Below are 24,266 nucleotides of genomic sequence, written 5' to 3'. Positions count from 1 at the left end.
ATAAATGACGGCAGCGCTTAAAGGATGCCCTGCCGAAAGAAAGCCAACACTTTTTCTAGGCAGAAAAATGACTAAATAAAGGCACCTTTGTTTTTTTTGGTTTGGTTTCTTCTTTTTTTTTTTTTAGTTTTTCACACATGGCAGATAATGACAGAATTTGAAATGAAAAGGAAATGAATTATGCATCAACAATAGTAAATATGATGGGAAGATTAGGCAATAAGATGATAAGAAATGTGCTTATTGTGTCAGGGTGCTGCCTGTGAAGCAGAACAGCGAGCCCAAATTGGCAAAGTTCTCGTGTAGTGGAGTCACCTTGGTGCCGGGTGCTGGTAGGTGGGTGCGTGCTCACTTCTGGTGGGTGCTGCTGAGGGCACCTCGCAGGTGCCGCGTCAAGCTTTCTCTGCCGCTCCTAGTAAGTACACGTTTTCTTCCGGAGATACTTAACCTTTCGGTGAGGGCCGCTTTTTAATTGTTTTGTTAATTCAGTGCCCCTAAAAACGTCCACTTGAAGTTACCTTTCCCCTCTCTCTGCTCACACTCGATACTTTGAATACTCAACAACGTGGTGACTTTCACAGTCAGTTTTCTTCTTCTAAAAAAAAAAAAAAAAAAAAAAAAAAGGCCATAATTCCCCCCAAAAATCTCTGAAATGAAACAGAAAATAAACAGAGTAAGATAAATAAGCAGAGATGGGTGGCTGGATTTAGGACAATATACTGTTGTTTCGTTAAGAGGTAATTGTGCTACTGTGGTTATTGTAGCGCATGTCAAGTGCTTGTCATTAGTGCTTCTGTACAAGTGCTTCATGCAAAGTGTCTTCTTATTATCATTATTATTTTTAACCACAGTTAAATATAGCAGCTGCTTTGAAGGAGCGACAATGATCTTTTTTCCCTTCATTTTCTTCTTCCTTGTCAATTTGGATTGCAGAATCCTTTCAAATAGTGTTTTCAATTGTATACATCTATTAATAATACGTATAATACATACATATGATAAATAATCAAGCTAAAATATATCAGTTAAACTTTTTCATATATCATTCTCACCTTGTTGTCCGCTGAAAACTACATTACAGTACTTTTTAATACTTTAATTTCCATTTTGTAATTTGTAACAACTACAATGTGCATGCATTACAAAATTATGCATGATTTAAAAATATATTTATTATTAGATTTTGCTGGGGCACATAGTACAGAAATACAGTATTCTAAAATAATTCATGCATAAATATTCTCAAATAAAAACAAAAAAATACCCTTTTTTCTTTTAACATTTGAACGTGTGTTAATTTGCACGCACGTCTGCAAAACATTGAATATTGCACGAGAATATTTTTAGCCCTCCTTAGAAAAAATTCTTTTTAAAATTAATTTTGTAACGAATTTTAAGATACAAAAGGATTTCAATTATTTAAAAAGTAATACTCTCACGAGAATAAAATCGCATTTAACTCTCGCAAAACGGTGTAATTTTACAAGGATCAAATTCTATCCATCCATCCATCCATTTTCCGTACCGTTTCTCCTCACTAGGGCGTGCTGGAGCCTATCCCAGCCATCATCTCAACTTGTGTCTTTTTTTGAATTTTCTTTTTTTTAAATCAGAGCCGTTGATTTTTGGCTGATTTTTGTTGTTGTCGAGATTCAAGAAAGATTTTGAGTTACGGGTGGTGTCTTTGAACCCCACAAGAAGCAGCACAATTATTCACAAAATGTGCCATATGTCCTTCTTTCAAGCTGTTGATTGCTGCTCTCAGTTGAAGTTTAGTGTAAAAACATAGCACAAAGCGAATGATGCGTTGTGTGTTTAGTCCGTTAGCTTAATGCTAACACATAATTGGAAACGCCTTACACATACAAACGAAACTCGTCTCAATATTGCGGTAGTTAAAAAACGTAGATTTGAACGGTAGAAACACATGCACATAGAGCATACAACAGTACTCAGATGCATATATTCTTTATCCACTGCAAAATACGACTCTTACAGCAGCTTAGGTGTGATGGCCTTCTGTGTTTCATCATCAAATCCACATGTCGTATGTCTCCAGTGGGTAAGGCCCACACACCAGGAGCGGCACAATGTCCATTGAATTATCATGATGTACAAACTGTTTAAGTCTTTACTTGCTATTTAATTATATGACTGCTGTTTGTTTTCATAAAGTACAATATCATAGAGTGCTATTTTTCTTATGGAAATAGGGAAAGTTGTTTTGACATCCACGTGTTTTGATTTACACTTGTAAGTTTAGGCACCACTGGACTGGAATTCCCCCTGCAACTGTCATCTCCCTACAAACTTTTTTTCTCAACAGTGCTATCTGCTGGACGTGAAAGAGGCACTACAAAATGAATTCCAAAAGTGATTTAGTATTTAATAACACTGATGTGCCGATAAAAACTCACGAGCGCAATTGTTCTGAGTGTTATGAGATCTGCAAAGTTTTTATTAAAATTGATCTAAAGCAATGCTAGCGCACTATAAAAATCTCTGCGAGCAATCTGTGGACCTCTTTCAATTTGACGTGTTTTCCAATAAAACATTTGACATTAAAGTAATGCAATAAACAACAAGAGAGCCGCTTCCTGTTGCCACTGCGGGCGGATGAGTAAAGGGACAAAATGCGGGTGAGCGCTTAAAGTGTTCACACGGAACGCGTTGCCCTTGTTTGTTCTCACTTGGCGCCATTACGGTTCGGCGCGGCCGCCATCAATCTCAATCAAGCAATTAAGGCACGCGCACATATTTGTTCGCTCGCAAATTTCCAAATTAAAATTAAATACCGAGGATGGAAATAGCGGTGTCTTAAGTCCAAAACATCACACGTGACTCACTGAACCTTTACTCAACCTGCTCATTAAAATGCAATGGAACCTCCTAAGTGGAAAACATTGAGACACTGGTTGACTCTCAAGTTGTTCCCATCTCATTGTTCTTTTTCCAGTCATTTAATCATGAGAGGCGGCAGGCACGGTGGATGACTGTTTAGAGCGTCAGCCTCAAAGTTCTGAGGACGGGGGTTCAATCCCCGGTCCCGCCTGTGTGGAGTTTGCATGTTCTCCCCGTGCCTGTGTGGGTTTTCTCCAGGCACTCCGGTTTCCTCTCACATCCCAAGAACAAGCATGAATTGGAGACTCTAAAATTACCCATAGGTGTGACTGTGAGTGCGAATGGTTGTTTGTTTGTATGTGCCCTGCGATTGGCTGGCAACCAGTTCAGGGTGTACCCCGCCTCCTGCCCGATGACAGCTGGGATAGGCTCCAGCACGCCCGCGACCCTAGTGAGGAGAAGCGGCTCAGAAAAGGGATGGATGGATTAATCATGAGAGTAAAATCTTACATTTTCCAAAACAGGTAAGTAAGTAATTAAACAAGAATAGAATAGAATCATGTTTCAAAACATTTTGAAATTGTACAATTTTTCTTTCAGATAAAAATGTAATAAAATTGTACTTTTTCCAGAAAGATATACTGTTTTTTTTTGTGGAAACAAAAATGTGTACTCTTACAAGAATTAAGTTGTTTTTACAGAAATATTTTGTTTGAATATTTTAATTATTTCTTTACTTTTTGCGGGAGAAATAGAATTTCACTTAACACTGAAATTATTCAACATATTAACCATGAAAACTGTCTTGTGAGAATAAAGTCTTACATTCTCGAAAACAGAAACCAGAATTCATTTACTGAGAAAAAAGTAATTTTTTTTTCCTTTAGAAAAGTATATTGGGTTGTTTTAAAAAACATTTTTTTTTTTTTTAGGAAAAACATTAAAACATTAATAGAATAAAGTTATTTGTACTTTATATATATATATATATAATATTTCTTATTTGTAAGAAATATTTTGTCATCTTAGAAAAAAGTTGCGATATTATGAGAAAAAAATGGCATTTCTTCAGAAATCATTATCTTTCACAAATTGAGAGAAAAAAGACATGATGTCTTACGGAACAGTTTGCAATTATTGATATTATTAACAATTGAAACTGTAATCTTTTGACAGTAAAGTCTTACATTTTCTAAAGAGAAGAAGAAGAAACCTGCGCAGGGATTGGTTTAAGGTGATGCTGAGATTGCACAGTCCTTAGCTCAAGTGTTCCCATTAAAAGAGGAATCTGTTAGTGACCTTTACCTGCTCGCGTTTCACGTCAAGCAGCGCCGCACTGACATTGAGATGAGCCGCCGGGCCAGCACGCAGGCCTCATTTCCTAAGGTAGAAACATGAGAAGAAAAAAAAACAAAAAAACCTATCAATTTGTCAAAACACCGGCATCCCGCCCCGAATGCCTAAGAGGAGCTTGGTGAGCTTGTCCTTGTCAGTCACGGTGTCATCGGAAACACGTCTCCTCACATCGCACGTGTCCTTCATAATGAGGCCTCACATCCTCGCACGCCCAACCACGTTGGCATATTTTCAACATTTTGACTTTGACGAGCACGACGGAGCATGAGCAGAACTTTTCCATGTCCGTTTGAAAGGCCAGGTAAGGAAGCGGTTTTGGGAAACTCAAGTGGGAAGATAACAAAATGGAAGCATATGAAGATAGCTCCAAGCCAATTAGTAAGGAATATTATAATATATAATCTATATTAATAAACAATGAAATGCACTGTAAGAATTATATTATACTGTAATGGCATATCATTATATGTAAAAAAAAAAAAAAAAGAAAAGAAAGAATTGTAATGTCTTTCTAGGTATACAGTTGTTATCTAGAGCAATTAAAATCATACTTTCTTGGGTTAAATGTGAAACATTTTATATAAAAAAAATAATATTACAAGAATAAAATCTTTTTTTCTGAGAAATCTTACAGTTACTTACAGTTGTAATCTGTCAATAATACATACACAAATAGTCAAATTTGTAATATTAATCCTACAAGAACATTCATTGTAATCTTACAAGACTTAAAATATAAAATAAAGTTTTTTTCTTTTGTAAATTGTATATTCAAGAAGAAAAACAAGAGAAAACATCACTTTACAGACTTAATTAAAAAGTATTGTAATTTCTTTCAAGAAATAAAGTTGTCTTCATCAATTTCTTTTTTTTCCCAGGAAAAATTTGAAACATCCTATTAAATAAAATGTAATTTTATGAGAAAAAAAGTTATATTGGGCCAATACAAAAACAGACAATTTTACAATCAATCTTTTTTAAAAAAAAATCTCACTAGAATAAAGTTGTAATTTTATGAGGAAAAAAAAGTATACTTTTGTCCAAAAGAGGACTCAGAATCTTCCACGAACAATATGAATTTTTACAAGATTAAGATTGTGATACAGTATTATTTTGAGAAATGTTTTTCTTTTAAACCTTTTTTTTTTCCAAAAAGTCTTAGAAGAAAAAGTTTGTAATCTAATGACAAAAAAACAAGAACAACAGTTTTTCAATGAAAAGTCATCTTATAACTTTATATATAGAAATAAATATTCCTTACGGCATCTGCCATAGGAAAAATAGTTGGCACCGCAGCTGGTTTCAGCCTCAGGCTCTGTATTCAATGCTTTCTGCTAAATCTTTCTCAAAACGCGCCGGTTCGAAGTGATGGGCACAGTTTGGAATGCTCGGCGCCCATAGCGGACCACGTTTCTTCCCCTCTCAAGTGACTTTCCCTATCCGCTGGTCACGTATTCCTTTAAAGAGTTAATACACCACATCAAGAACTTATAACTTTCAACATATCTTTTATTAAGACAAGTACTCATCAGGTTTTTTTTTTTCTTTTTGTAAAAATGTCGATGAACCAATACAAAAGATTAATGGCCAGAAGACAAACCAAGTGTTCACTACACCAAAGAAAACCAAAAAAGACATTGTTGAAGCATTTTTTGGGGGGTAGTAAAACACAAACAGGCCCCTCCTCCTCGTCCTCCTCTAAGACATGTTACAGGTAATAATACATCATATCATGTATGCAAAACATTTACAACTTAACATACTGGAAGAGAAACACTGACTGTACACATCGTGCTCGTCCGCTTCATGGACAAATCTACTTATCTTTGTGGTCTATGCAAACTCATATGTAATGTGACAGTGCACCTTTATCATTAAGAACACACACAGCTGAGAAATCCATGTACATCGGTTTGAAAGGCTGCTGCTGCACTTCTACTAGGTACAATATAAATATACTTGGTGGGGGTGGCAGGGCAAGGGGGTACAGGGGAGTATTTTTTTTTTCAATTCTTTTATACATTTGCATTCTACCTGAGATGCAAAAAAGACAACCATTAACACTCATGAACCTGAGAGAGTGAACACAAAGGTACTACTAATCATAATAATAAGAAGGAGAACCATCCAATGTAAAATAATTCTAATCAAATAGGATTAGAAGCATGGTAGTATTTCCTCAGTTCAACGGCGCAAAAACAACAACAACAACAACAACAACAAAGCAATTGAAGCAAAATAACGTCATGCAGCTAACACTAAAACTCTCGTATACAGAAATGTGTACTTGTTTTTGTTGATGTTTATTTCGTTCTGACAATGGTTATGAACGTAAACTGTTAAAACAACAGGTTTACATGAAGTGAAAAAAAAGTAGAGACCACAATAAATGATTTCAAAATGTTACCTATAAGCTTCATTCAAACCCACGACAATTAGAGTGGACTAACTCCATTTTGGTCTTCTTCAAATTCATTAGGGAAAAGGCCCATCTTTCAGATGAATACTGGCCCAAATCAAGGTTAGTTCCAATTTTAACCAATAGGGGGCAGTCCATTATTGCACTCAGCACTTTTCCAGATGCTTCAGTGCAACATTGGGCCGAGAACTCAGAAAGTGAAATGAATACGTGGAAGACTCAGAAAGTAAGTAGTACTTTAGTTTGTTATGAAGTTGTATGTTTGGAGTTTGTTATGTTTCCTCTTTTGTGAAATATTGATAGATTTGAAGAATAATTGGACTTAGACCATGATTGCACTGAACATTATTTACTTTAACCCCAGTTGGTTTCTTCTCTTTCAGGCAACCGAGGCAGTAGTGTCCAAGATTCAACAAAAACTGAAACTAAAGATAACAGCACCTCGGTTGTCGGAGGAAAACCAGACTTTCTGAAAAAATTTACAAAATTGGAGTTATCCCGCCCTTGCGCTCAGGGGTTCAATTGGAAAAGCAACAAATATGTTAGTGTGGAAAAAAAATGGAATCACCAAATAAAAATATTCAATAATAATTTAGTCTTTGCAAATAAAATTACAGCACAAATGACTCAATTTAAGAAGTTATCTTTTCAAGACAACTTTAATTTGACAAGAATAAAGGTGTAATTCTATATAATGTTGTGTTTTCTTTATCAGAAAAAAGTCAGCGTTGTTATAAAGAATAATACAATCTTGAAAAAAAGTTGTATTTTTCCAGACAACGCTGTAATTTTACAAGAATAAAAATTACATTTCTTTTAAGATTATAGTTGAAGTTAAGAGAATGAAGTAATTTTTCGAGAATAGTTTATAATGATATATTATAATATGGAACACATCATTTTCACATCAAAATTTTTTTAGCGCAAAGTCGGAACCTTGTGAGAGTAATGTTGCAATATTACGGGCATGAGCATTTAAGAAATAGTGATTTCTAATAAGAATTAAGTCAGAATTATGTTATGAGACTTTTAGATTTTTATTTTCAGTCAATTTTCTAAGAAAAAAGTCATACATTTTAAAGCAAAGGTTTTTTTTGTTTTTTTTTTTTTTTAAAAAAAAGAAGTCAAACAGGAAAAAAAAGCCTTAAAAAATATTTCTGAAGATTTTTTTTTTTTAAATTACACAGAATTAGGACTTAAAAATGGACAGAAGAATGAATTGATTTTAAGAATGAAGTTGCGATATTACTGCGGTAAATGGACTGCATGCCGACATTAAGAGTTCAACTCAATTTCAATGAGTCCGTTTTCAATTTCAAAATGACTTATCATGGTCTCATATGTTTTTTCAACATCATGAAACGCAGCCATTGTAAACATGATTGTGTTCACTTTCTATATCTGCTGTTGTTCCTTCTGATTGGCTGATCGCCTTAAATAAGAAATACTGCTCCAATGAACATTTGTTATCACCAAATTTAATAATACATAATAAATACAACATCTGGGATCATCTAAGCTTTTGTACAACATGAACGCCAGAGTCCTAAACGGTTGCGTCAGTAAGCGACAATGTGGACGAACATCCTGTCGAGCCAGCTAGAAAGAGGACACAAATATACAAGATACCACTTTAATGCAGGGGTGGGGAACTTTTTGCCTCATAGGGGGCCACTTCACCGATAAAATCACACAAAATATATGGAAAACAAGCCATTCATGAGGATTAAATTCAAATTTCATGAGAATAATGTTCCCCTCCCCACAAGAAAAGTCAAAATCATCTGAGAATAAAGTGGTAATGTGTAACAAGTCGTATATGTTTGAGGAAAAAAACTATTCTATTCTCACTAGAATAGTTAGGTACCAGAATAAAGTTGTAATGTTACATGTCAAGCTACATTTATTCGAGAAACAAGTCGGAATGTTACAAAAATAAAGTCGCACATTTATACAGGCAAGTCCTACACTCTTTTCCTCACTATAGTGATCAGAGGTGGCTTTAAGGCAGTGGTTATCCTGTATACGGAATATATGTTTTATAATAACATAATTAGGTGTGGCTGTGTTCGTGAAGGGGTTTCTGTTGCTAGATAAGAACAAAAAAAAAAAGACTTCAGGCTGTTAGGCAACAAGTGAGGAAAAAAAGTGACAACTTGATGGCACAGTCAACCATTCAAGACCAATCAAAGACGCCCTAAAGGTGACACTTCAAGAGACGTCTTTTGGCAGCTTTATGGATGAGGGAAAGTCAAGAACTAGACAGAAGACCCTTTGCTCCCCGTAATTTTACAGTGGAAAATATTCGCCGGTAATAAAAAGCATATGCTGAGCTATGGAAAACGACGCGATCCCTATAGTGGAGCAAAGCGAGCACAGCCATCGTAGCGAGTGCAGGGTCCACTGAAGGTGATCAGTTTCATCTTTTAATATATTTTCATAGGATTATTATCAGTATTGTTTTGAATAATCGACTGCCACTGGGTAAATTCTCGTCAACTCTGACCCTAAACGTATGAATTAACCATATTTCCTGCTTTTTGTCCATTTGTATCTAGGATAAAAACTAAAATAAAAAATAACATAGTTATTCAGGATTTTACAGGGGAAAAAAAAAAATCCAGATTTATATGAGAAGAACATACAGCTTGTGTCACATTAGAAGCTATTTGGTTAACTTAGTTTAGTACAAAACAGGAAACAGGAGTTTGAAATGATCACTTGCCACTTTACCTAAATAAATGTACAAATAAAGAACAGAAATAACGTTAAAGCACAGCAAATTGTGAAGATGTTAATCCTCTGCTCAGGAAGGAGTCCTTTTCATGCCATTTGTTTAAATGGTTGAGTGTCATCCTATCTTCTCATAATGCGAGCTCTTGTGGCTCAAACCTTTATGCTAAAAGATAAGGACATTTTTAACAACAATATTTCCGATCTCTTGGGTAAATGAAATGTGGAGGAGCTTTCAAGAAAGGAATACTGCTTGTATGACTGCATGAGTATGACCATGAAGCAAGTTGGCCAGCTATATTTTGCACAAATACAGCGGTTTAAAATGGTTACTTTTTACCATAATAAACATTACAATGTCTTTTTGAATGGTCATTTTGTTCACATTGGCTGCGATTGGCTGGCGACCAGTTCGGGGTGTACCCCGCCTCTCGCCCGGAGACGGCTGGGATAGGCCCCAGCACGCCCGCGACCCAACTGGGGATAAGCGGAACGGAAGATGCATGAATGAATGAATGTTCGCATTTGAGGTCAGCTTTTGAGCTAAACAACAACTTAATGCTTTCTTGAACGAGCCAGTCTTTGTGCCAAATAAAGCTAGGCTAACGTAAGCGAGATCAACGGAAATACACGGGTAAGGGCTGCGTGTTTTCACAAGGCTGAGCAGTGTCCATACGATTCGAGTTTGTGACTACTTGCTTAAAAAAAAAAAGAACTGAACAAAGGACGGATAAAGATCAGCTATGAAAGATTCGAATTTTGTTGTTGTTGTTTTTTTGTTTTGTTAGCGTCAACATTTACTCCAAAAACATCCAACATAACTGAAATCAACCCAAGAATGAACATGACATGAGCTATAATTAGACTGCACTTAACACCAATGCTAAACGCTAAAGATAACTTCTCTCTTGGAATCTATGCTGACACAGGCAGGCGACTTCATTGAATTAAAGCAGCCACTTTATCAGGCACACCACACCGTGCCTTCAGAATGGCCTCTATTTTCATTTCAGAATAAAAAAACGACAACAATAGTTGTAATTTAACCAGTGAACATAAACATTCCCACAACAACAAATGTACTGCATCTGAAACAAATTTATTTAGAGGTCGCTAATATAATTGGCTAATATACACAAGCATGTGTTAAAAACACATTCACACAAATTCTTAGAGTTTAAGAATATACATCTCGTTAAATAATTTTTCGGATAATTTTTTTTGACCTTATTCACAAAATTGTTGTTCTTGATAAAATGACCATTTTATTACAATACATTTGACTTTATCATCATAAAAATAGCCACTTATACCCATATTAATAATAATAATCATTTGTCTTTATTCTCTCATATTAACCACTTTTTCCTCATACAATTCCAATTTATTGCCATAATAATTTTGACTTTATTCTCATTAAAAATAACTGATTTCCCTTGTTACCCTAATTATTTTCCTTCTATTCTCATAAAATTAAGACTTTTGTCATAATAAAGTATCACTTTATTATCATAATCATTTTCAGAAAATTCATCATTTCTCCCTGTAAAATTACCAATTTATTAATAATAATTAATAATTTGCCTTTTTTTCCCCCTGAAAGTTGTGATTTATCCTTTTAATATTTTCTCTATATTGCTCTAAAAATTTGACTTTTATTCACATAAAATTGACTTTTCCCATAAAAATTACCACTTTATTGTTTTAATGATATTGTCTTTGTAAAATTGTTGTGTCAACAACCAGCTGATCTGGTGCTGGTCATTCAAGCTTCTGGGCGCACATATGGCCATAAACCCCCAAATTATATGGAAATAAAAATGTGTTCGAAAAACTTCAACCGCAACGGCTCACAAACATGTTCCAAAAAAAAAAAAAAAAAAAAAAAAAAAAAAAGGGGTTAGGGCAAGTTTTGGGAGTCCACGGGAGTCCATTTTGGGAGTCCACGACCATCTTAATCCCTTTTTGATTAGGTGTTCCCAATAAAGTGGCTATTTTATTAGACTTTTGTTTCGTTTTGTCTGACATCCATGTGTAAACCAACAGCATCAAATGTACATGTTTGTGAGATGAAATTGCCATGATAGCTGAACTTTGACACAGTACATTTACATGTGTTGACACACGGCGTACGACTCTTAAAGGGGACATATTACGGGATGCAATTTTCAATTGCTTGTGGTCTCCGGAGTGCCTGCAGAAATTGTGTCTGTAAGCAAGCCACTTTGATTTTGGCCCAACTATGACGTCACAGTGTTTGGCGATGTGTCTGCTGCATGCGCCACACTCATGGAGCTGCACACTAATTGACAAGTGCAAATGGGCATCTTGGCGATCAAGTGCTGCAGCCTCCACCGATGTAAATTTGAATCCCAGTTTTGACTGTCTTTATGGGCACTTTGCGTCTTTGATTTGGAGCATTTGCCCCTGGTCCTTATGCTAATGCAAATCTCTACTCAAATTGGTAGATGGGAGCGGAGCAGTGGCTCAGTTGAATGCGACAGAACAGCCCCCCAAAAACTCATTTCAACAGGGCTGTTTAGAAAGGATGATAAGTGTTTCATTAATTTTGGGGAATTTGGACTAAAACAAGTTACAGATATGATATTAATACATCCACAAACTATTTTAAACTGGGTAACAATAGAATAATATGTCTCCTTTAAGATTACTACAGACAAAAAAGGGAGATGAGCTTCCTCTTTGCGCTCAGCGACATTCAAGCTAAAAGGTAACAAACACACACGCACGCACGCACGCACGCACACGCACACACACACACACACACACACAACAAGCCACTTTCACCTTTGAATCCACAGCCAAACACCTAAACCAACAAGCACAAGAGTGGGAGGGACGGTGAAGAAAACAAACAGAAATAGAAAAAGGCACAAAATAGTCTGTAAAAGAAAGTAAGTGTACAGAAGTTTAGGCCCCAGCAGTCCAGCAGAAGGTTTTTAGACAGGAGACTCGGCCTCTTCTCAACACAAGGCCACTCCAGTCCTACTTTCACTTCCTGCTGAAATCAATCTCTCCCTCCCCCCCACAAAACAATCAGAGTTAGACACAATGCTGCCATAGCACCACCACACTTCTTTCCGCACTTTAGATGTAATACTCCTTCTTCTCGTCTGTGTTGTTGTGTCCGCCCTCGGCGTTGATGATGGCCGTGTCGGCGTCGGCGGCATCGTCCGCCCCTTTGGCTTCGTGTGTGAAGTAGGTGCCTGCACACATAACAAAAAATAAATAAAAAAAACTAAACAAAATAAAAACACTCGACCATCCCATCACCCGACAACAAAAGACACTCGGGATGAGTTCATGTTCAAGTATGATTGGCCGTGCTTTACCTTTGTGTCGGGCAAAATATCGACCGAGAACAATGAGCGCGCAAAGGATGGCGAACATCACCACGGCAACAACCCCTCCGATGACAGCGTGGTCAAGTTTGGGTGGCGCACCCTCGCCTGCTCGCGAGTCTGAAAACAGAAACATTCACACTTATAAATTTGACAACAAACACAGATCCAGAAGTATATCGACAGCACCACAATGTATTTCCACTCAATTCCAAAAATTGAAGTGCAAACTTGCAACTTTAATTTAAGAGGTTTCACAACAATGTGACATTTACCATTTTGGAATTGCAACCATTGTATTAAGAGTACCTCCAAAGCAGACCAGACCGTGTGTCAAACATGGAGGAAGAAGAAGAAACCAAGGCCAACTTGTGTCAGAATGATGTGAAGAGACATGGAGGCAGAATAAAACAAGGGCAACTTGGAACAGAAATGATGAAGTAAGGAACAGCTTCTGATCCAAAGCACGCCACAACATGTGTCAAAAATGATGAACTACCAGACTGATGGGAAGAGAAAAGTCAGAAAGGAAGAGCTTCTGATCCAAAGCATACCACATCTGGATCAAACATGGTGGAGGTGGTTGAAACGAAGCTCAACTTGTATCCGAACATTTTACCAGCTCATGATCCAAAGCATATCAAATCATGGTGGACAAAGATGAATGAACGGACGTAGCCCGGATATAGCCAACTGACAGGCGATGAAATGTATGACTCCAAAGCATATCACATAATGGGTCAAATATGGCAGAGGCTATCAGAACGTATAACAGCTCATGATCCATTCCAAAGCTTTCCAACTGACTGGCACATGTGAGGAGATATGTGGACGTGTCATAAATTGCATGTGGTTTGGAATCGTTGCACGACTGGAACAAAAGTATTGGGTCGTTATGCCTTCAACAATGGAAAAGAACAGCTTCCACTGTGTGTGATTTTATAGTCCATTCATGCTTGTAGGCTAATAACGTGCGCGGCATTTTACAACGTCATAAGATGAGCGTTCGATGCTGACACCTGTTTTTTTTGTTTGTTCTTGAACTCTGCCTTGTTAATCTGTGACTTGGGACTCGCAGTCGATTTGAGCCAACAACTCGAGTTCAACAAGGTAAAAGACTCAGAAGGTACAAATATTTATTCAAGTTTGAGCATCTTCCAGCCTCTGTTCATTTTGCCTTCTGACGCTCTGTTGATCCCAGAGTGCATAAAGGCCTTTTTACACTGCACTTGGCAAAGCGTTTCCCATTCATTGTGTGTGCTGAGGGGGCGTCAGCGCGTTTTGACATGACACTGAGCGTCAAGTCAATGCAGAGGGGGCATCTGACATCTGATAGATATTAAATAGACAATAGATAATAAATGTTCTATTCGGGAGCTTTGACGCGGTGACGTTCAAAAGCTCCTCCAATGGGAGCGGGGCCGGCTCATTGATTTCTGAGTGCTATTTTGGCAGACTTGTAATGTAAAAGGCAAGGGGGGATATGGAGGAAGGCATAATAATAGCGGTGTCCCACTATTCTGAACTTTGGGCCAATAGAAAAATCATTTACCGAGACGTCTCTGCGGGAGGCTTTCAAAAGCCTTGCAGTGAAATTAGTATGGGATTTTCCGTTTTCTTTTTTTTTTTTGCTGCTGCGTCACCTCCTCCTCCTTGAAATAAGCAAAGTTATGGCTTTCAATGAGATACATACATACTGCCGAGTTTGAGTCCACTCAGCGGGCAAAGCCTCCCGACTTCCTTCGACGCTGTCGCGTCAACACTTCCAAATATGGGATGGTCGCACTCCCGTCGCCATCATCGTCCTTTCGCACCGAGCAAGTGCATTGTGAAAAGGCCTTAAATAAGGGGTCTTTGGGTGAACAGGAGCGCTTGGAGGGGGATGAAGAGTCCATGAAGAAGAAGAAGAGGAGGAGGAGGAGTGTTGAGAGTGAAAGAAGAGATTATGCAGTTTATTTTTTCATCAATTTTTCCGTGTTTCCCGTGAATAGTGATCGTTCTCCGTCCTCGCTACTTACATTGAGTCCAATGCTACTTAATTAATTGCTGTAATTGCTGATAGATTGTCTAAATAGTTTGAGCCCAAGCTACTGCATCACATGTCAGTCATTCATATATATATATATATATATATATATGTATATATATTATTGTCTTTCTGTGTAATGTAGACCATACACACTTTTATATCTTCGGGGGCAAGGAACGGTTTAAGAACATTATTACACTGTGAAACAGTCGACAGCGCCTGTAATTTGGGATAGAGTTCACACGCAATAAAATATATTGTGCTTCATAAGAGGCCATCTGTGGAAGTCATATAGAGCTCTATCATGACAGAGCGAGACGCCAGTCTGCAGATAAATTGCGCCCAAGCGCAGAAATGCGAGGCTGCCTTAGGTGTCATGGAGCATCACTCTCTCACATTAAGGCACATTTATCCATGCACCCCCAAAATCCTGAAAAGAACAAGGCAACTTTTGAAGTCTTTACATTTCCCGGCCCAGAATAGTTCAGAGGCTTTTATCAATCGTCTACGATCGCTGCACACTGGGAGTGATGGAGGAGTGGCGGTCGACGGGGGTGGAAGGGGGAAATGGCGCCGCTGTTCTTTACTGCATGAGAGAGCAGCTCAATTTGCCAACAATCTCGCTAGTCATGCTCTCAACTTGAACGATTCTGCTCTAAGACACCAGCAGAGAGTGACAATGCGATATATCACTAAGTTCCGTTGATTTAAAAAGAAAAGGCTGGCGCACTAAGTGGAGCAAGTAGGAAAACTACAGAAACGTTAACACTCTGGTCCACCTCCAATTTGCTCATGTAACATGACAAATAATAAAGGAAATAGAAACAAGGTAACAATTCATCATTCTTAATAAGCAAAAATAAATTCATGACATAAACATGCACGCTTGCCTTAATTGACAAATGATGAGGGGTTATACGAACGTTACATTCTCAAGTGTCACACAATTGTAAAAAGAAGCTAACGTCTTAAAATCATTAACACTGTAGTGATAGTTGTTCCAAATGTTTTTTATGAAGGGCTAGTATTTAGCAATAACATAAGCTAGCAACGGCGGCACGGCGGACGACTGGTTAGCACAGGTGCCTCACAGTTCTGAGGACCTGGGTTCAAATCCAGCCTCGCCTGTGTGGAGTTTGCATTTTCTGCCTGTCTGGGTTTTCTCCGGTTTCCTCCCACAATCCCAAAACACACATGGTAGGTGAATTGGTGACTCTAAATTTCCCGTAGGTGTGAATGTGAGTGCGAATGGATGTTTGTCTATGGGTGCCCTGCGACTGGCTGGCGACCAGTTCAGGGTGTACACCGCCTCTCGTGCTAAGATAGCTGGGATAGGCTTCAGCGCGCCCGCGACCCTAGTCAGGAGAAGTGGATGGATGAATAGATTAGCTAGCAACACTGATCTACGCCAGGGGTGTCAAAACAATAGCCCGTCATCCATCTTTTGGCGGCCTACAGCATTTACAAAAATAACACTTGAAAAGGCTTGCAATGGTATTTAAAAAAACAAGAAAAGCTGGGAGTTGGGGGCAGTATGAAAAGTGTTGATGTCGAAGAAATTCTCTTCATAACTCTTCTATGAGTAAAGATAATTTTGTTTGTTCAGTTTCAGAAAACGCACTTGAGTTCTCCACTTTCAGCCAGTGCATGAATGTGTGTGTGCTTGTGAATGCGAGGCTTCGTAAAGCGCTTTGGCCACTGTGATGGTGTATATAAAGCGCTATATAAGTGCAGTCCATTTACCATTTAGCTCTGTGTTATGGTCCAATTTGTGAACATCACATTCATGATCTTTAACTAAACACTGCTAAAAAATATTGTCATCTTACTAGAGATTGCTCTTTTTGCTTCTGAACAGCCCCTTTTTTTGACATGCATTTGGTCATAAGAACGGTATTCTGATTAAATTACTCTTATTGGATTTATTACATATAGAATAAAAAAAAAAAACATGCTCTCCTCCAAAGTGTAAGTTTAGATGGAGCGGGTTGTAAGTCCCAACTGGCTGACGACACACTGCATCGTCTACATAAGGCATTTTCAAATTTAAATTCCGGATTACAATGACATTCACTCATTCATTGAGTCTTATCACGTTCCATGATTTGAATCCAGCCTCAGCTGTCAGTGAATCCTCAAACCGCATTGGTGTTTTCTACGCACAAGCTTTTTTTTCCCCACAGTCCCACCTGCTGGATTCGTTCAAGCACTGCTCTACAACCCCACCCCATCCCTTGTCACTAGGCGCACTTTGTCAAATTCAAAAGAAAAAAAAAGCCATAATCCGATCATGCTCACTATGCTGTTTCCTTGGCAACTTGTGGTAGATGGCACATGCCTCACAGAGCATAGAAAGAAGAGGGAAAGTTGACAGGAGAAGCATGACACCAAAAAACCAAAAACAGTATTCTAAGAATAATGAGACATAGCTGCATACTAAAGTGGCAAATGTATCTCGACCCTAAAAAAAAGTGTCAAAAAGCTTTTAGTCTGTTCTAAATTCGAATGCGATGAAACTAATTAATGAGCATTTTTGTGGAGTTTGGGTTCACATGAGCCCCCCCCCCCCCCCCCCGAAATGAACCATGTGCTGAGAGTTGGGCATCTGAGGCAGAGTGTTTACTGTGGCGGACTCTGCCAGGAAGCACGGCCAAGTCCCCGAGGAGAAGGAAAAGCTGCACTTTAATGAACATCCATGCACTAAAAAGGGATGCGCTCAGTCCTCTCTGCAGCTTCGAAAAACTCCACCAATTCTCCTACACCACCTTCCTCCTTCTCCTCCTCATTCCTCCCTGACCTCATCTTGTCCCCTGCCGTCTTCCATTTGACACATCCGCCTGGAAACATGCCTCTGCACACCCAGGGAGATTTAGGCAAAACGTGTCAGATTTAAAAGCACAAAAAACACATTATATTCAGCTCGTGTACTACAGCTTTATGTATTATTAGGGTGCAGTTCTTTAAAGTCATACACATTTTCCAACCTTATATTCAAGCTGTCACGCTTTTCCTACAACCGACAACTCTATTTAGCAACATACAGTATTCCCACAAATACTCCAGCATATGACAAGTCATTGTATTGTGCTACAGGGCCTAGCTTACTATATTTTCATAATGTTAATGTATCCACATATAACAATGATATGAATCTTTTTATTCAGAAAGAAAACATAGAATAATTGTCATTGCCGACTTTATATTTATGTATATGCTGTTTCCGCGGCAACTCAGGCTGGGGGCGCTCCACTGCCCCACATTACAGGTAGAGTTGACCGCAACACAACCATGAAAGATTTATTTCGATACATTCATTTTCACAAAAAGAACCATTAAGCTGTGTTTGATGTAAATAATAATCATAAAAATAATAATCCCAAGTGCCGACATGCTGGATCTGGTGGGGCACTGTCGCAGTTGCCTTTAATTTCTTCCAATTTTTGTCAAGATTTTGTCTGAGAAAAAAAAAAAGGTCAAATCCAGCAACAAACTGGTGTTGTTGTTTTGCTTGTCCTGCGATTGGCTGGCGACCAGTCCAGGGTATCCTGCCCCTGCCTCTCCCCCAAAGTCAAATGGGATTGGCTCCAGCTCACACGTCATGCTAATGAGGACTCGCGCCAGAGAAAATGGATGGATGGATGTTTTTGTTTTTTTAATCAAAGGATTTGGTGGGACATTTGTAGCATGTGGCCCTAATACAAAACTAGCACTTCATTTCAGTTTTTTTGTTTCATTCCTCCGCTCTGCTACAGAAGCGCAGTGTAACACAAAACATGTGTTACATACCACAACCCTGCATGGTGCTTTAAAGTGTTTTTTGAACTCATCCTAGAATTTAAACAATAAGGTTTCTTTCAATGTGCACGGAGATGGAGGTACTCACTGTAGCATTTGCTATCAAAATGAGCTGGCTCCGGTGTTAATTGGCTCCAGTGTTACTTGTAAATTCATTCAAGTAAAGAAAGCACACCGGATTTATTTTGGCTGCTTTTGTCTTCCACAACATTCTTCTCTTCTCTTCTCTTCTCAATTCTTCTGCCTGACTCATCCAGGTCGGTGGTTTATATGTGGGCCCGTTGTCGACAAGGCAGGATTCTGTCGGGATCAAGAGCGGGATCCCCAGGAGAGGTTCAATAAATAGACGTGCACGCGATACATATTCCACTATGTGTCACATTCAGATGTCATATATTATTACAAGACACAGTGGTGTGTCCTGCCTCCCTCTTGTAATAAGTACAATTTGATGATGTCTGTAATGTGGCTGCTTGTCCACGCTGTCAGCTCGCCGTTCCGTGCGGGAGCGCTGACATGCCCGCGACGGTCTTGACAGGATGTGAGCAGGCCGCGGGGATTTATAGTGGTGGTGTGGGGGGATAAAGAGGATTTGCAAGTAATGCCCACGTCTGGTTGATGGAGAAAGCTACTCTGCACACATGCTTTCCCATGTCACCTCTCGTCTTTGTACATTTATGTTTTTCCATCTATTGTCACACAATTAACATCCAGTTTCTTAATACTAAACCTAACATTTATTGTACGTGATTCCTTAAGAAACTTCCATCCATCCATTTTCCGAGCCGCTTCTCCTCACTAGGGTCGCGGGCGTGCTGGAGCCAATCCCAGCTATCTTCGTGCGGGAGGCGGGGTACACCCTGAACTGGTTGCCAGCCAATCGCAGGGCACATACAAACAAACAACCATTTGCACTCACGTTCACACCTACGGGCAATTTAGAGTCATCAATTAACCTAGCATGCATGTTTTTGGGATGTGGGAGGAAACCGGAGTGCCCGGAGAAAACCCACGCAGGCACGGGGAGAACATGCAAACTCCACACAAGCGGGGCCGGGGATTGAACCCCGCGCTCCTCAGAACTGTGAGGCCGACGCTCTAACCAGTCGTCCACCGTGCCGCCAAACTTCTCTTACAAAATTAGATTTTTGCTAGAAATGCAGATCAATATTATTTTCTTCTTCCCCTGATCATATAAAATACTGTGTAGGTTTTATTGAACAGCGGCAACGTCATTGGTCATTAACACAGCACTCTCGCCAACTGTCACTTGTTTTTTAATCATTTTCAGCAAACAAATCACATGGCTTTTCACAATACAGGGATAATTACACAGTTATAAATGACTTTGTCTTACTGATAGGGTAAATTCTTCAACGAATGGACGATCTCCCAGCCTGTCAATATCCGTCTGGAAAAGTGGAATTGAAAAACGTCCGCATCTTTTGTATTTGTTGCGAGAAAGAAAGAAACCAAACGAGATGAGGCGCGAGCGTACATGGGTAACCATCTGCGGAACGTCGTACTCAAGTGGCGCAATATTGGACTTTCTTTGCTGCTGGCTCGCCTGTTAAATACATTTCTCGCGGCCTTTGTAACGACCGAGGATAACTTGACGACACACAAATGTTATGATTCAAGGGGGGTTTAAAAAAATAAAGGTCTGATTACAATAAAGAAAACGGTGAATGAATGAAAACTGTATCAGTGAGTTTATTGTGCCTTTAAAAAAAAATCCTCATGTTGTTTATGCTATAAAATCAAAAGCAAACTGTTTGTTTTCTTGTTCAAATGTTGCCTTGAATTTAACAATGTAGGCTAGGGAATCCTTTAGGCTTTGTACAACAACATCTAATGTGCAATTTTTATAATTACGGGCAATCGCTCCATGAGAAAACAACATTAGCGTAATGAAGTTCCACTTGAGGCTGGGCTGGCATTCTCAACCTGCTCCTCCCTAAGGACCAATTAAAAAAAAAAAAAAAAAAAAAAAAAGGGACTCACTTTCTTTATTAAGCAAAAAATAAATTGCCCAAAAAAAAATTAAAAATCAACTGGGAATCACACTAAACAAAACTACGAAAGGGTGGAAAAAATAATTACCATTTCTAAATGATTCCTTAATTTTTCCAATGAAAAGGCAATGACACACGCGAGACTTCCAAGTCGACAGCACGCTCGTAAAATTAAACCAGAACTCTGAGGCTGATCAGTAGCAGAAACGTGTGCGGTTCATAGGCCCAAAAAAACTGCTCGGAATGGACTCCTCAGACTCCATCTGGTGCATGATTTTCACACTTGTAAGGAAGAAAAAAACACTCCCATGTGCTAGTGCGAGTATACAGAAGTAAACAAGGCACGTATTCTGCTGACATGCTAGTCGAATGAAGAGAAAATAATTCTCTGAGGCTTAACTTGGCGAGCGGTGAGAACTGTATTAAGGTTCGCATTTTACATCATAAAGCTGCAGCGTCACACCTTTATATGGTGTTCTATTTCCAGGCATGACCTTGGAAAACTGACAAATATCACCGTAGGCTCCTTCAGACGAGACTGGAGACAAGGGAGGCGAGCTCCAGAGCTGCCAATCGGAGGAAATGTCGTCTGTTCAATCAACCCGACAACCTGATTCCTCGTTCCGTTTGGAGGCGGGCTGGCCAAGAGCGTTGGGGGTGCCTTGTGAAGGCTTAGCCGGGATATGATGTCCCTGCCTCGGCTCAACTACGAGCAGCTGACGACTTAGGAGAATTATCCCACCCTGCCCCCGAGCCGAGGATTCTGGATAGTTTTTGCCCTCGCTAAATACTAGCTTTGTGGAATCATTTCCGCATTCCAAACTCCCTAATCACTATACAGTGCTAATTTGACTTACGAGGGCCCCAATTTATGAGTTTTTGAATTACACGCAACCTGGTATTTGAACAGGGGTGTGTACACTTTTAATATCCACTGCAGCCTTTTTCCTGTTTTTTTGTAATCTGCCTGGTGAGCCTATTGTGCTATTTAACAAATAGAAACAAAATAGTGTAAGACCATTTCTTGAATTTGGCTTAATTTGTTATCGTATAAAGATTTTAGTCATCATTTGTTATTTGATAATTATTTGATTTATTATTTTGCAGAGTAAGTGAAATTATTCAGCAATATCTGAATTTGCTCATTCATATTGTATTTTATTTTACATTTATGCTCTGATTTAAAAAATGAAGTTACCCACCAGTTACTCAATACTTAGTGGGTTTTTTTTTCACTGAGTACTTTCTTACTCTTAGTCAAGTAATTATTTGGAGGACTATTTACTCTTACTTGAGTCATATTATTCTAAAGTAGCAGTACTCCGACTTGAGTGCAATATTTGGCTACTGTGTCCATTCAAACAACACCCAAAAAATGCCAAACTCACTATATAGGCTACGATATAGTGCCTAGGGAGTCATTTAAGCTTATTAAGTTTAGTTTCAATTCAGTTTTAAATTCATTTCGACCAAATATTCTGAGAATATACGACTATAAATCGCACGAAAAGAGACAACATACTGTACTATATACAGTCTATGAATACATATCTATCACGCATCTTACCTCAAAATCAGTTGTAATAGGCTCCAGCTCACCTACAACAAGGACGAGCACTAAAGAAGATGGAAGCTTGTGTTCGACCTTGACAACGAGTTGACATGTTTGAATACGCCGGATAAATGGTTTTATGTTTAATATGAAACTTATTGCAAGAAACTTTCATACACATGAAACAAGAAGTACTCTTTTGAAAGGGTGACTTATCTCTCTCCCGAGAGGTTTGCACACGCACGAAAACACCCTTTGAGACCTGACAATTTGAACTCTTTTGAAACTTTTTACGAACATGAAACAACACGGAAGACGTTTATTGTGGCGTTTGCTCCCGCGCTGCAGCGACAAGAAAGAAAGGGGCCTTGTCACCCGAATTCAAAGGCGAGCGCAGACGACACAACAACTGACACTTGACACCGACTAAAAGGCCCCTTTGTACACGACATGCTACTTCATCTCTTTGTGGCTATACGTGTGACAATTACAAATATGTCTGCACCGTACACACTGTGCAGCCTGAGATTACAAACCAAGCTCGATCTCAGCCAGGGGTGCCAGTGGTGCCACAGCGGCTGCTTAATGACAATTGGGCTTTACATTACGGCAAGTCGAACTATTCTGTGCCGTTATGCTCATTAAGGTGCTGCAAAGCAATCTAGCGCCAGCCAGCTTAGTGTGGCCCCTGTGACAGGACGTTTAGAGGAGTCGCGAAATGCGAGAAGGCTCAATTACATCCTCCCAGCATGCACTGCATAAATTGCACTAAATCCCCTTTCGTCTTTCAGGATGTTACAGCCGGAAAAAATAGGTAATGGCTGCGCATGGAAGACGAGGGCTCACGGAGAAAAGTGCAGCGTAATGCACCGTGGAGTGTTAACCTTAGTTTTGCATCATCAGTGTCATGGTCTGTGTTTTGGTTTTTCATGTCTCGTGTGCTCATTTAGTTATTGTGTCCACCTGTTGTCGTCAACCTTCTTCCTTGTGTCGACCAATCAGCTCTCTCCAGCCACTCGTCTCTTGTCCAGGTGTTCCTCGTTGCCTCGTCAATCTGTTTGTATTTCGTTCCCTAGTTTCTTTCCGTTCTCGTTGGTTCATTGTCATTGTCTCTGTCTGTGCCACGTCTTAGTTACCAGTCATATTTTGTTTCCAGTTTTAGGTTTATTCAAGTGTTTCTTTGTTTCTTTTGTTATCTGTTGTGGGACTTTGTTTAGTTTGATTTATCCGTGTTACTTGTTTGCCCTTTTTTTTTGGGAAATTAAACATAATTTTTTGGAGACTCGTGCCTTGCCTCCCTGCTTCACTGCACTTGGATCCTCCAAGTTTTTGCCTTGCCTGGCCTTCCTCTCCTTCCAAAAACAATCGTGACAATCAGTTTGTTAAGAAAAGAGCTGAAAGAAACTGTTTAGGTGTGGGGAAAAAAAAAACATGGAATGAGATTGGACAAGGGTTATGTTAGACTAAAGTCGGGTGACAAGAGCCATTTACTAATTTCAAAAATATCATTGCTTTGTTCATCTCCAGCAGGGGTATCAAACTCATTTTCACCAAGGGCCATATTGGCATTATCGAGGCCGTCAAAGGGCCAGTTAGATGACAATAAATGTAACTAAATGTCATGTAAAATAAATGTAACTATAATCTTCAACATATTGTTAAATAACTGTATTTATTCTTACTTATTGCCCTGGTATTATAACTTGAATCATAAGAAACCCGCATGGCTCATCAACCATCAAACTATTTAAGTAAATCAAGAAAAATATCTCCAAACTCAAGCTATGACGTTAACGGGTTTCAAATATATATTTTTTTGTTACGCTTGACAATTTTGGACTACTCAAAATATTGGGGACAGTTAGCATTTTAGAAATTCAAATCAGCCTGGGATAAAGTGCTAAGGAAATACGACCTGCTAATGAGAAATGTGTGAATAGTGAATACTGTAAAAATTTGTCTGCATGAATACAGAAACCCGTGGACACAGCAGCAAAAATACTCATAAGCTTACATACCCTGGCAGAATTTGTGAAATATCGTTTTTTTTTTTTAATACAACTGATGACTGAACAACAACCATCATGAATTTCTTCATGGTTATGTTTTGTTTAATGATAATGCTTTTCTGAAACGCTTGACAGTTTAATTTGAATCCTATTAA

The 24,266-nt window shown here is 38.8% G+C and overlaps 1 protein-coding gene across 4 annotated transcripts in view; it reads right to left on the bottom strand.

The window, feature by feature from the left end:
• Positions 1–8,074: 8,074 nt before the first annotated feature.
• Positions 8,075–24,266, bottom strand: part of cadm1b (cell adhesion molecule 1b) — a 230,926-nt gene continuing 214,734 nt past the window's right edge. For all 4 annotated transcript variants that reach the window (XM_061781988.1, XM_061781989.1, XM_061781987.1 and 1 more), the window contains 2 exons: positions 12,703–12,831; positions 8,075–12,576 (listed from right to left, as the gene is read on the bottom strand). In XM_061781988.1, coding sequence (XP_061637972.1) covers positions 12,458–12,576; positions 12,703–12,831 — 248 coding nt within the window. In that variant the 3' untranslated portion in view covers positions 8,075–12,457. The remainder of the gene's footprint in view (positions 12,577–12,702; positions 12,832–24,266) is intronic.

The sequence above is a fragment of the Phyllopteryx taeniolatus genome, chromosome 8 (genome assembly GCF_024500385.1).
Source record: "Phyllopteryx taeniolatus isolate TA_2022b chromosome 8, UOR_Ptae_1.2, whole genome shotgun sequence".
In the NCBI taxonomy this organism is placed as follows: Eukaryota; Metazoa; Chordata; class Actinopteri; order Syngnathiformes; family Syngnathidae; genus Phyllopteryx; species Phyllopteryx taeniolatus.
Note: the sequence above shows the minus strand (reverse complement) of the source record. Positions and strands in the feature narration are given on the sequence as shown.